Here is a 12,865-nt window from a genome sequence, read left to right as displayed (position 1 = left end):
ATTTCATTGAATTTAATTTTTAGGCTCCCACTACCAAAACTTTTGCAGTTGAATTTCCCACATTTGAGGAAATCTCAGGGGTCAGCACATCTGGGATGCAATGGATAAGCCTCGCCCTGGGAAAACCACCTTCACCACCTTTGTGATCACGGTATCTCCCATGCCAGGTAAGTATACATTAAGAATTTATCGCCCTAACCGGGTTGGCTCAGTGGATAGAGCGTCGGCCTGTGGACTCAAGGGTCCCAGGTTCAATTCCGGTCAAGGGCATGTGCCTTGGTTGCGGGCACATCCCCAAGTAGGGGGTCTGCAGGAGGCAGCTGATCGATGTTTCTCTCTCATCGATGTTTCTAACTCTCTATCCCTCCCTTCCTCTCTGTAAAGAAATCAATAAAATATATTAAAAATATTTTTTTAAAAAAAGAATTTATCAAGGGAATTTACATATGAGGTGTGCCTTGTGGCAAAGACAACATGGAATATCCTCCATGTCACTTGGCAGGCGCTAAGGGGTGTAACCCACCCCAAATAAGGGGGAAATGCCTTGTATACTTGCCTGGAGCAGGACAACAGTGCTTTCTAGGAACCAGCATGTCTGGGGCATAGGGAACAGGTTAGATCAGAGTCTGGGGGATTTTCAGGAATACGTTTTGACCAGGATCTAGCTGGCCAGTGGGGCAGTACTCACTCATGGAAGTTTCTCCTCCACAAAAGTTATTTTCATAAAGTACAAATCCCTGTCATTTAAAAACCCTACTCCACACCCTTATGCTACTCTAGCTATTATCACACCTCTCGAAACTTCACTTTATAAAATACTTTGTTGCATGTCTACTCCAATTTCACTATAATCTGATTTCTGGCCCCACCCTACACTGGTAGACTTTTTGCTCATTCAAAAATCACCTTCTGCCCTAGCCAGTTTGGCTCAGTAGTTAGAGCAGCGGTTGCCAACCTTTTGGACCTCATGAACCACCAGTGGACTACGGCCCACCAGTTGGCAACTGCTGAGTTAGGGGGTTGGCCCTCAGACTGAAGAGTTTCGGGTTCATTTCCGTCAAGGGCATGCACCTTGTTTGCAGGCTCGATTCCCAGGCCGTCAGGGCACATGTGCAAGAAGCAACCAATTGATGTGTCCTTCTCATATTGATGTTTCTCTCTTTCCATCTCTCCCCCTCCCTTCCACTTTCTCTCAGAATCAATGGAAAAAAATATATCTTTAGCCGAAACCGGTTTGGCTCACTGGATAGAGCGTCGGCCTGCGGACTGAAGGGTCCCGGGTTCGATTCCGGTCAAGGGCATGTACCTGGGTTGCGGGCACATCCCCAGTAGGGGGCGTGCAGGAGGCAGCTGATCGATGTCTCTCATCGATGTTTCTGACTTTCTATCCCTCTCTCTTCCTCTCTGTAAAAAATCAATAAAATATATTAAAAAATATATATATATATATATATATATATCTTTAGGTGAGGATTAACAACAACAAAAAATCACCTTCAAACCAAACCCAATGGTCAGTCCTGTCTTTCTTACTACCAATGCACCTGCTCCACATCTCTGTTGTAGCATTTATTACATACCTGAGTTTTATTATTCATCTTTGTATCTTAGTACCAATTGAAGTTATAGGCACAAGGTAGATGCTAAATATTTGTAAATTCAACAAATGTTTATTGTACACACTATATCAGGCATTATGCAAGGTGCTGGGGACAGAGAAAAGAGCCCTAACCTCAAGTTCACATATTTACAGCAATGTTTGAACCATCCCATTTAAAAAATAAGGAGTGCTTAAGTCTGGCCAAAGATAATAGCCAATTAACCAGAGCTGGGAAATTCAAATCCAAGTTGTAACTTTGTATTGTAAAGCTTCTTCTGTGTTACATGTCATTGAGTCTGCTCAGACTCCTGGCAAGCCATAATGATTTTTGTCCCCAATGTCCTATCCTCAACAGCCCTGCTCAACTCCTGTAAACTCATGCCTATGGCTTCTTTTATGGAGTCAATTCACCTTATTTTTGGTCTTCCTCTTTTCCTGCTGTCTTCTATTTTCCCCGGCATTAATGTCTTTTCCAAAGAACCCTGCCTTCTCATGGTATACATAAAGTAGGACAATAAGGCCTCTTACATAACACTTAATTCATTCCCAAAAATGTTCTAGATGTTAACAGATGTCAATTCATTTAATCCTCTCAACAGTCTTAGGAGGTAGGCACTATTATCCCCATTTTACAAAAGAGAAAAGAGGCACTGAGAGTAATTTGTCCAAAAGTTACACAGCTACTTAAGGGCAAAGCTGGGTGTTCAAGCTCAGGCATTCAAGATCTTTACTACACTATACTGTCTTGTGGTAGTTTTCTTTTTTTAAAGGGGGAGGGGGAAAACCAGCCCTTTGTAGATAGCACCCTTTTTAAAAAATATATATATATTGATTTCAGAGAGAAAAGGAGAGATAGAAACATCAATGATGAGAGAATCATTGATTGGCTGCCTCTTGCACATCCCCTACGGCGGATCAAGCCTGGGCATGTGCCCTTGACTGGAATCGAACCTGGGAGGGACCCTTTAGTCCGCAGGCTGATGCTCTATCCACTAAGCTAAACCAGCTAGGGCGAGATAGCACCCTTTTAAGCAGAGAAGCAGTACAGTAATGCTGTAGGAGACTCATGGAAAATGTATTTGGCAAAGCACCCAGCAAGCAGTGTCTAGAGATCCTTGATTGCCTAGCTGAGCATTTTGAAGTTCTGGTGGCTAGCAACCATCTTTTCCTATAAGCCATAGTAAAAGAAATATACTACATTGTAACCAAGTACATTCCAATATACACATGTACACGTACTTTATATATCTATATACACACATACAGTGTCCTCCAAAAATGTATACACATACTTTGAATAATTATAAAGGCAGTGTTTATTAAAATATATTTCATTTTCAAAATTGAGCTATCAGCTATTAAAGTGTGTGTACATTTTGGGGGGATACCTTGTATGTAGATAATTATATACTTAAAACTTGACTTTCTTAAAAGAATACTTCTCATTCCATGTGCCATGCATATACTGATACTTTTTATTCTATTTTACTTTTTTTTATTAAAGGCTGATTTAACCTCCTAAATTGATTCATGATCCACACTAATGGGTGGTAACTCTGTATGAAAAGTACTTGAGGTGCTGTTCTCGGAAACAAGTAGTAGTGAGACATACCAGTGATGTGCTTTGGAAAGATAAAATTAAGCAGCAGCAAAAATGATGAGAAAAAAAGGAGAATGTAACAATAATAAAGGAGAGTGAATGGGCATGAAGAGAACATTTCAGGGGCTTTTGTTTAACATAGAATAATATGAACTTACTTACTGGGTATGCAAGGAAAAGGAGACAGCAGAGCCAGAGACAATGCTGTGATTTCCAGCCCAGGTGGCTGAGCACATGAAGTGTCTTTAAAAGGAATGGGGAAGTCAGGGAGAGGCAAGTATATGTGTATGTAAGATTATCAATTTTATTTTGAACAAAGAATGTTTGTAAGATTCGGAGAAAATCCGTAGTAGGTAACCTGACTGTAGCATAGAAATTAAGATTAGACCCAAACAGAAATGCAGGGTTTAACCCAAAATGGTAGTTCAAGTTATAACAGAAGATGAGATCGCCCAAAAATAAGGGGGGGGGGGGAGAGTTTACCTTTATGTTTAAGAGAGAAAAAGGAAAAAAAGTTCCATAGGGAATGAATTAAAAGTGGCAAATGCTACTTAGGTGGAGAGATCAGGACTGAGAAAACAGCACTGGATTTAGCTAATAAGAGTAAGAGGTATCATAGAGTGGTGGGGGAAGCCAAATTCAAAAACGGTTAAGCAGTGAGTGATGGTTAGAAAATGAAATAAATTCAAGTTTGTCTAGACCCCTCCCAAATCCTGTCTCATCCCAGAAGCATTGGTTAGATTTGTAGTCACAGGGCTCTTTTCGGGGGTGGGGACGGTGTCTGTGGCCCTCCAGATGGTGAGTTGAATGATTTAAGTCAAGTTTTTCATGGATAAGGGTCCTATAAGTCCCAGGCTAACATCTGCTTGTTGGTCTCTTACGCCCTGTCAGCGGCCCGCATCAGCGCCAGGGTTGTCCCCGCTCCCCGCTGCGCTCCGGGCCTGGATGTGGGAGGCGAAGGCAGTGAGCATTTCTTGGGCGGTGAGGTGGGCGCCGCGCATAATCAGGCGATGCCCGTCTCCTGGGGAAGAAGCGAATGGATCAGGTACGAGGAGGACAACAGGGCCAAGGGGGCGCGGGCTGCCTGCCGCCCTTCCCGCCCGACTCCCCAAGCGAGCCCACCGAAAAGCACATCCACGCAGGGTTCGGAGCCGTCGTGCCTCACATCCACAATCACTGAGCATTTCAAGTTGGTGGAGCGGACCTTCTCGCGGCTCACCGCTTGGAGGAAGGTCCTGCGGTGGGAGAGCGGCGTGAGCGCCAGGCCGAAGAGGGTGAGACCCCCGGCGGGAGAGAAGTGCGTCCTTTTCCGTTCCCTCTCCCTTCCCCTAGTACCTCGTAGACTCCACGTTGTTCTCGAAGGGACAGAACTGAACCCGAACCTCCTTGACTGCCCGGAGTCCCAGCCGAGCCAAGGCTGCCGCCGCCATGGTAACCTCCGCCCCGGAAGCACTCGCCCGGACAGATGTGTCGTCAGGGAAGATTTTGAGTGGCTGCGCTGCCGCAGGCCCCACCCCCCGGCCTCCGCCGAGTACAGGCTCCCTGCCGCGGGTCGCGTGGGACGGCTGGCCTGGGCTCCCCAGCCCCAGACGAGGAGAGATGGTTTTGGCACAGATTATAGAGGGGCCCAAAGTAATTGGTCAGCGAACACTACCTACCATTCATAGCCCTGTTGTGCCCCAGTAACGACTGTGTAAGAGCCGTCCGCACCTGGCTCCGAAAACAGACCCATCTTCTGCATTTCCCCTTACGCTCCCTGCTGTGCCTATCTAGGTTAACACCAGCTTAGGTGCTGTCCCTTACAAGGAGGACACCATCACCACGGCAGGGATTAACACTTACCAGGGAGTAAACCCCACCCAGGTCATTGAAAATTAAACATGTTGAACTCTCAGTAACCAAAACTTAAACGGGAAGGTCCTACAGCCCAGTATGGTTCAATGGCTGAAAGTAGTAATGGGGAGGACAGGGTAATACAACCCTTGGGACAGACCCAGCTATAGACTGTTTCACCTCTGTGGTTCCTGATGTACTAACTTTATGTTTGGTCTGACTCTGGAGACTTAAGAAGTGGCATCTAGGCTGTTTCCTACAGCTTTTTCTCCTTCCCTTTCCTCTGGGATACAACCCTGTGGTCCTCCTCCCACTGTCTAGCCCTGAGATGTCTTCAAGGATGGGGAATTAGGCCTGAGCTTCCTGGCTCCAGGCTGTGGTATTGCCATTTACTCTGGATTCCAGATACTGGAGTGACCCTGGATTCTTAGCTTGTAAGCCCAGGCTGTGTAGTTTGTTCTCACGTATGTTTTCTTCCAAGCTTCCAGGTATAGGCTTCTTTAACAGGCAGTTCCAATGTCTGGGCTTTCCCAGCCAGAAATGCAGAGCATTGACTTTCTGGCTGCTGATTACACTCCTTAGGGTTCAGGACTGGTCTCCAGGCAGGAAAGAAAAGGCAGTTGCCACCAGGGGCGGCGCTGGTGCTGCCTTAGGGCAAGCCAGGCCTGCTGATTTCCCACCAGGTAAGCCTCGGGGCTAGGTCCCCCACCCCACAGCATGCTCAGCAGCTGAGCTGTCTGTGCTGGGGGTGCTCCAGGCCGAAGAGGGGGCTCCAAGCTCTCCAGGCTGTTGAGGCTGCTGCTGGGCAATTCTGAGGTTTGGACCTCCTTACACGCACCTGGTAAGGCAGGAGTGGAAAGGAGATGGCTGCTGGGGAGTTGCTGAAGCCAGATCAATGATGAGCTTGGGGGATGGGGCCTTTAAAGTAGTTAGTTAGGGCCCAAAGAGCCCGGAGTTGAGAAGGGGGAGTGACTCACAGCAACAGGGAGGCCTTCTGTGGACTTGAGTCTTGGGCAGGGGCTGCTGCAATAGACACAGCAGGGCCCCATCCAGCTGCTGGAATATGCTGAGCATGAGCAGATTCTGGCGAAGTTCAGGGGACAGGCCCCACCGCTCTTCTTCCAACAGCTCTCGGACCACTCCAAAATCTTGTCTAAGCTGCAGTGTCCCCTGCAGGCTGAAGGTCGAGGTACAAGGTGACCACCTGACCCTCTGGTCTCCCTAAACTGCTCTGCCCCACTTATCCCCTTCCCTTTTCCAGTCCCATTCATCCCCCTGCCACTACTTCCTTTTCTCCCCACCTGAACCGGATTCCATGGGTGAGGATGTGGTCCAGCCAGGCACTCAGGATGGCTGTCAATGCCTGGACAAGGGCAGGGGCCTGGGCTGGAGGTAGCAAACCCTGCAATCCTTGCAATACAGGCTCCAGTACAGTGCGGACCACCAACCCAGCATACTCACTAGGAATGCTGGGAAGTTCTGGGGTAAGAGAAAAGGAAGGACAGAATATAAGGTTACTGATATTCATTGAGCACCTAATGAAGTGATTGGGGGAAGACAGTAGGATTTCCAGTGTGGGGGTAGGATTTGGAGGGGTCTGGATACTCTTACCCCCTGGGAACCCTGAGGATGCTGGAATGAGGAGTTACCAGAACAAAGACGATGCCGCCAGTACCGACCCCGTGGCATGTGAAGTTCGAAGCCCTGTGTAGCTTGTTTATAGCATTCTTGAAAAAAGAGACTCAGTGACTCTTCAGGCAGGAGCTGTGGGCATAGTGACAAAGTAAAAGGGGTTTGTCTGTTAGGGGCTTGTCAAGTTCTGATGCTTTTCTAAATCTGAGCTGTTTAACCTGGCATCCATAAAACCCAAGAACAGAATTGTATACATAATTGTGTGGGCTCAGGAATTTTCTGAGGACAGATGCCATTGCTTTTACTGCATTTTCCAAAAGGTCTGAACCCAGAAAAGATTATGGATAACTGCCCTAAGATTATCCTGCTCTTCCCAGCTTGGTTCAGAGGATAGAAAGCCTCCAGATTCATTTTCTCCTAGAGGAACATTAATAGGAAAAAGAGAGAGAGACCCTCACCACAACCAATGTACAAAAGCAAATGCTAGGGAAAGGCTGAAGAAAAGGGAGTTGTACAATAGCTGGCTATCATTTATGAAAGGAAGGCAGGAACTGTGTGTAGATCAGGAGCAATGACTGTAACTTTCTGAGATTCAAGAACCTTTGGGATGTCCTGAGTATTCTGACAGCCTACTTGCATTTCTCCAGAGCAGTGCAACCCATAAAGTAAGAAAAGGCCCTGGTTTGGTTTCTTCGGTTTGATAGGTTTTATTTTTTATTGATTTCAGAGAGGAAGGGAGAGGGAGAGAGGGGGAGAGAGAAGGAGGGAGGGAGAGAGAGAGAGAGAGAGAGAGAGAGAGAGAGAGAGAGAAATATCAATGATGAGAATCATTGATTGGCTGCCTTCTGCACGAACCCTACTGGGTATCGAGCCTGCAACCCAGGCATGTGCTTTTGACCGGAATCGAACCCGGGACCCGTCAGTCCACAGGCTGATGCTCTACCCACTGAACCAAACCAGCTAGGGCTAGATTTTGTTTCTGAAGGGGGAGATGGCAAAAAAGAGAGGGTCTCTATAGCCCATCTTGGAGGATAAGAACCCCCCAAAATAGGGTATGTAGTAGCAGGTCTGTAAAGAAAAGGTGACTAAATGCCAGCAAGCCTGAAGAGAGGAAGGAGCCTGGGGGGCTGGACATGGGGGTGAGGCTGGAGCCCATGCGGTTCCTGGTACATATCCTGACAATAGCCTCTCTAAACCAAACCTCTTCTCCCCTCCTTCCTTATTTATGCCAAGGAAATGACCCCTCTGTCAATTGACATTGGTAGGGAACCTCTGCACTCAATACTCAGTAAATACAAGATCACATGATGAGACAATCTCTCTCTCTGGGACATTACAGTACAGTTGGGGAGAAAACTCACAACATCAATTCTTCTTTTTCATCCCAGTACTGTATGTGGTGGAATGCCCAGATAGATCAGCAAGGCATCAGAGTGCTTTATACAGTGTTTGGTTCATACAGTGAGCACACTATCTGTTCCTTTTGCTCTGTTCTCACCCTACTACCAAGAGCTGGACGGTATGTCTCCTCACCTCCCTTCCATCCTGACCACTGTAGCTGGATCAAACATCATCACTGCCTTCACTGTTCCCCTCCCACTCTCACAGTGGCTCCCTATCACTCATTAGATAAAGTCTCGATTCTGTGCACTAGTGTTCAATGCCCTCCATCTGCTTACTCCTCCACAGTCCCCCACCCCACCCCAAACACACACAAACCCACTACATACAAAGGGAGTTTCTGCTTTGGTCAGGCTGTCTCTCCACTACTCTCCCAAGGAACTATGAACTGTCCACTTCCTGCCACTCCTCTAAAGCTTCCAAGCCACCTGTGAGCCATAGGCCTTGTATGGAGCTTCTGTCACCACATGCCCGCCATTGTCTTCTTCTTTTTTTTTTTTTTAATATATTTTATTGATATTTTACAGAGAGGAAGGGAGAGGGATAGAGAGTTAGAAACATCGATGAGAGAGAAACATCGATCAGCTGCCTCCTGCACACCTCCTACCGGGGATGTGCCCGCAACCAAGGTACATGCCCTTGACCGGAATCGAACCTGGGACCTTCCAGTCCGCAGGCCGACGCTCTATCCACTGAGCCAAACCGGTTTCGGCCCGCCATTGTCTTCTGTCCCCAGAGCTCCCATGACCATCACTATCCACCCTAATCATAAGGAGCCTGCTTTGGGGCATGTTGAGTTGAAGAAGGCAGCAGTAAACAAAGGTGGAAATGTCCAAGAGGCAGGTGCAGATGCTAGATTAGGGCTAAACTGGGGTTGGAGTGGGGGTACATAGCACCAAGGCACTGTGAGTAGCAGGAATGCAGAGAGAAAAGAGCAGGGAGACAAGGACTGAACTCTATAGCTTTGCCCTTATTCAGGGCAAAGAGGAGAAATTTGGGTAGGAAGAGAAAACAAAAGATACAGACATCTTCCACAGTAGTAATAGATAATGTGAAAAATGGAAGCATAATAGTTTTATTCATAAATTTAGAAGAAAATAAGAAATGTTAGAAGAAATAGCCATGCCCAACCTGCGAGGCTCAGTGGTTGAGTTTCGACCTATGAACCAGGAAGTCATGGTTCGATTCCCAGTCAGGGCACATGCCCGGGCTGTGGGCTCATCTCCAGTAGGGGGCATGCAGGAGGCAGCCGTTCAATGATTCTCTCTCATCATTGATGTTTCTATCTCTCCCTCTCCCTTCCTCTCTGAAATCAGTAAAAATATATTTTAAAAGAAGAAGAAACAGCCAAGAGTGGATGAAAGTTACCACTGTGGAACAGGAATCAGAGGTGGGAGTGAACATTAGAAACCTTCTAAAATTGTATTCTATTTCACTTTTAAACTATGGACATGTATTACTTTTTTAAAAATATGTTTTTATTGATTTCAGAGAGGGAGGGATAGAGAGATAGAAACATCAATGAGAGAGTTATCGATCAGCTGCCTCCTGTATGCGCCCACTGGGGACTGAGCCTGCAATCTGAGCATGTGCCCTGACCAGGAATGGAACCAATGACCTCGTGGTTCATAGTTTGACGCTCAACAACTGAGCCATACCAGCTGGGCTAGACATGGATTACTTTAATAAAAGTACAAATTATATGTTTTAAAAAGAGGAGAAACATTGTATTAAAAACTAGTAAATAAAAGGACTCAACCATTTATCTTGCTTTTTCTCTACAAAATAGACCTCAGAGTAATCGAATAATTAATGAGGGCAAGTTTCATTTCATAGGAGTAATCCAAATAATAAAAGAAAAAGAAATGATAGAATTGGAATATCACCACTTTGCACCCCCTAATGAAATCATGGATCTAGCCCTAGCTAGTTTTCTCAGTGGTTAGAGCATTGGCCCTCAGACTGAAGGCTGGGGTACTGAATGCATGGGGGCACAAGCAGGAGGCAACCAATCAATGTTTCTCTCTCTCTCTCTCTCTCTCTCTCTCTCTCTCTCTCTCTCTCTCTGTATCTCCCTCTCCCTTCCACTCTCTAAAAATCAATGGAAAAAATATCCTCGGGTGTGGATTAACACAAAAAAAAAGAAAAGAAATCATGGATCTAGGCAATCATCATCAGTGGCAGTTCACATGACCAAATGAGAGCCTGACATGGGGGAAGGGATACACAAATAAAACAAAATTGACCATGAGTTGATCATTGTTAAAGCCTTTGTGGTAGGAATGTGGGACTCCATTATACCCTTCTCTCTACTTGTGTATGTTTGAAATTTTCCATAATAAAAAGTTAAGTAGAACAAAAAATGAACAAAGCAAAAAAGATAAAATTTAGCAGAGACTCCAAGAAGATTCCAAGTCTCTGAGATGTTAAGTGCCCCACTCGAACCCCCAACACAAAAGCTAGCCGCTGTCGGGGTCCCTGCTCTCCTCACCTGGATCTGTATTGTCAGCTTCCGGATTTCCAGGCCCAGCTGCTGCTCCACATCCAGGGCCAAGCTTTCCTCTGAGGCCAGGCTAGAGAGAACTTCTGCCTGATGTAACAGAGGCTTTGGCAGAAACAGGGAGTGAGGTCTGAGCCCAGCCTAGGCTGCTCCCCTCCCCATCCCTAGCTACTTACAGGTAAGTCCTTCTGGATCAGGAGCAGGAAGGAACCTGGGGCCCATGCTGCCAGATGCTGCTGAGCTCTGCCCCAAAACCAGAGCAAGGTTGTCTGCAAGGTGCAGAGCCCCAGGGCAAGGGGTGCAGGGCCTGGGGAGGGGAGGGACAAGTATCTGAGGGATCATGGAGCACCTTTGGGAGGAGCCAGCCTTTAGAACAGAGGGAAAGAATAAAGGAGATATCATCAACTGTGCTCCTGTTTCCCCAGCCCCAGGTGCTTGTCTCACCTGGAGGATGACAGAGGAGCAGCCCTGACTTGGGCTCTCGAAGGGCATCCAAGAGAGGAGGGAAGAGCTGTTGCAGAAGTTCAGTGGTATGAGAGGATGAGGAAAGGCTGCTCTGGTCACCAGCAGACCCCAAGGCTTGGCAGAAGACTGAAGATGAGGGGGGTACGGTTTGAAAGGGAAATGTCAACTGGGGTTTGTGTCACTCCCAGTGCCCCTTTCTTCTCACCTTGGTCCCAGCTCCGGATAAGAGACTGATGAAACAGGCTGTGACACAAAGAAGCCAGCTCCTTCTCACACTCCTGAGGCAGGGATGCTAATGGGAGAAATGACTCGAGCCTGCAAACAAGGCCTCAGTTTTCTACAATCACTGCCCACTCAATAATGGGGGAAGAGAGGAGGCATCCCCCACCTCCCAAACTCAAGACTAGGGTGAAAAGGAAGACTTTGCCTAGAAAGCTCAGAAGGTATAGCCTGAATCCCGGGGTTGCAGAGGAGAGCAAGGGAGTGTTCATTTTAAAGGGCCTGCTTTTGTAGTCAGGCTGACAGGTGAGTGAGGTGACCAACGGAGAAGGGACTCCAGCCTTCCCAAATGCCCACCCAAGCCCACCACTCACCCTGACTCAGCTGTGGTGCCGCTGCCCTGGGGTCCCTCCAGGGTCCTATACTTAGGTCCAGACTCTGAGCACAAGCTGCCCATAGCAGGGTCCAATACTGGCTCCACAGGGCTCCAGCCCCACCAAACCCCAGTCCACTGCTGGCTGAACCTGTCACGCCCCCAATCAAGCCCAAGAGACCTAGCAGCAGCTCCCGCTCCTCACACCACCACGTGCGGAGCTGGTCCCACGAGCCCGATCCGCTGAGCGCCTCATTCAGTCGACCAGCCACCTGGTAACCCCGCTCTTCCGCCAGGAGGCAAAGCACTCGGCCCGGGGGGAAAGGGCGCGCTGCCCCAGGGACGTGGTCTAAGGCTTTTCCCTGCAGCTGATGGTAGGTGGGAAGCGCCAGCAGCAGGTCAGCCAGTTGTGATGCCAGGACGGGGCTGGCGGGCGCCCGGCCCAGAGCACGAAGCTGGGTCTCGATGACGGCATCCAGGCGTTGGGCAGCTAGTCCGACGGGGCGCGCCAGAAGTAGCGGCTCGGGAGTCTCTCTAAGGCCAGTTCGCAGGACTGCCTTTCGGGGAAGCGGCGGCAGCAGGTCGCGGCACAGCTGAGGCCAGGGGTCCGGGCCCGGGAACGGCGCGCCGCGGTCCAGCATCCTCAGGAGGCGCACGGCCGCCTGTAGGTGGCGGGCGCAGTCCCGCACTTGGAGGAGCCGCTCCCGCTCGCGGTGCAGCCGCAGCAACACAGCCAGGAGACGCTGCAGCGCGGGAGGGACCGGCCCGTCGGCGGCAGCCTCCTGCCTCGGGTCTGCGGCGCCAGTCTCATGGTGCCCTCCCTTGTCCGTCGGCGCCGCCCACCACGGCTGCCCTCTTGCAGCTCCGCCGGGCCGCTGGTCCAAGCAGGGGATGCTCCCGGCCACCGGCAACCTCGGCTCGCCACCAACGTCCCCGCCGAAGGGCTCTTCCCCCGCGGCCCCCGCCAACGCCCACGGCTGCGGCCCCTGAGCGAGCGGAGGCAGGCCATCCGAGCGGGACGCCCGGGCCATGGGTCGGCGGGCCCGGAACGAACCTAACGATTTCCACTTGCCCGCACCGCCCAACGTCCGCCGTAGCCTGGACTCCGCCCCACCCACGGAGCCGTCATTTCTGGTTCGGCGGCCGCGGGACCGTCCTGAACCCTCTCGCGCCCCGTAGTCGGAGGCTTCCGCCCCTAACAAAGATGGCCGCCCACGTTGCCCTCTCACCCCTCCGCCCCTA

The 12,865-nt window shown here is 49.2% G+C and overlaps 2 protein-coding genes across 3 annotated transcripts; both read right to left on the bottom strand.

The window, feature by feature from the left end:
* Nucleotides 1–1,653: 1,653 nt before the first annotated feature.
* MRPL53 (mitochondrial ribosomal protein L53) lies at nt 1,654–5,606 on the bottom strand. The gene is made up of 3 exons (XM_080686705.1): nt 4,536–5,606; nt 4,323–4,435; nt 1,654–4,221 (listed from the first exon to the last, which is right to left on the bottom strand). The coding sequence occupies exons 1-3, from the start codon at nt 4,628–4,630 to the stop codon at nt 4,088–4,090; spliced, it is 342 nt and encodes a 113-aa protein (XP_080542831.1). The 5' UTR covers nt 4,631–5,606; the 3' UTR covers nt 1,654–4,087.
* CCDC142 (coiled-coil domain containing 142) lies at nt 5,596–12,740 on the bottom strand. 2 transcript variants are annotated; one of them, XM_080686700.1, is made up of 9 exons: nt 11,625–12,740; nt 11,237–11,323; nt 11,011–11,157; nt 10,743–10,873; nt 10,558–10,671; nt 6,683–6,797; nt 6,335–6,512; nt 6,011–6,210; nt 5,596–5,871 (listed from the first exon to the last, which is right to left on the bottom strand). In XM_080686700.1, exons 1-9 carry the CDS (start codon nt 12,652–12,654, stop codon nt 5,612–5,614), a joined length of 2,262 nt encoding a protein of 753 aa, XP_080542826.1. In that variant the 5' UTR covers nt 12,655–12,740; the 3' UTR covers nt 5,596–5,611. The 2 variants fall into 2 exon arrangements, with proteins under 2 accessions (XP_080542826.1, XP_080542827.1); XM_080686701.1 differs by having other exon boundaries at nt 10,558–10,656.
* Nucleotides 12,741–12,865: the final 125 nt, after the last annotated feature.

The sequence above is a fragment of the Plecotus auritus genome (assembly GCF_963455305.1).
Source record: "Plecotus auritus genome assembly, chromosome: 8".
NCBI lineage: Eukaryota > Metazoa > Chordata > Mammalia > Chiroptera > Vespertilionidae > Plecotus > Plecotus auritus.
This window is presented reverse-complemented; position numbering and strand designations above follow the sequence as displayed.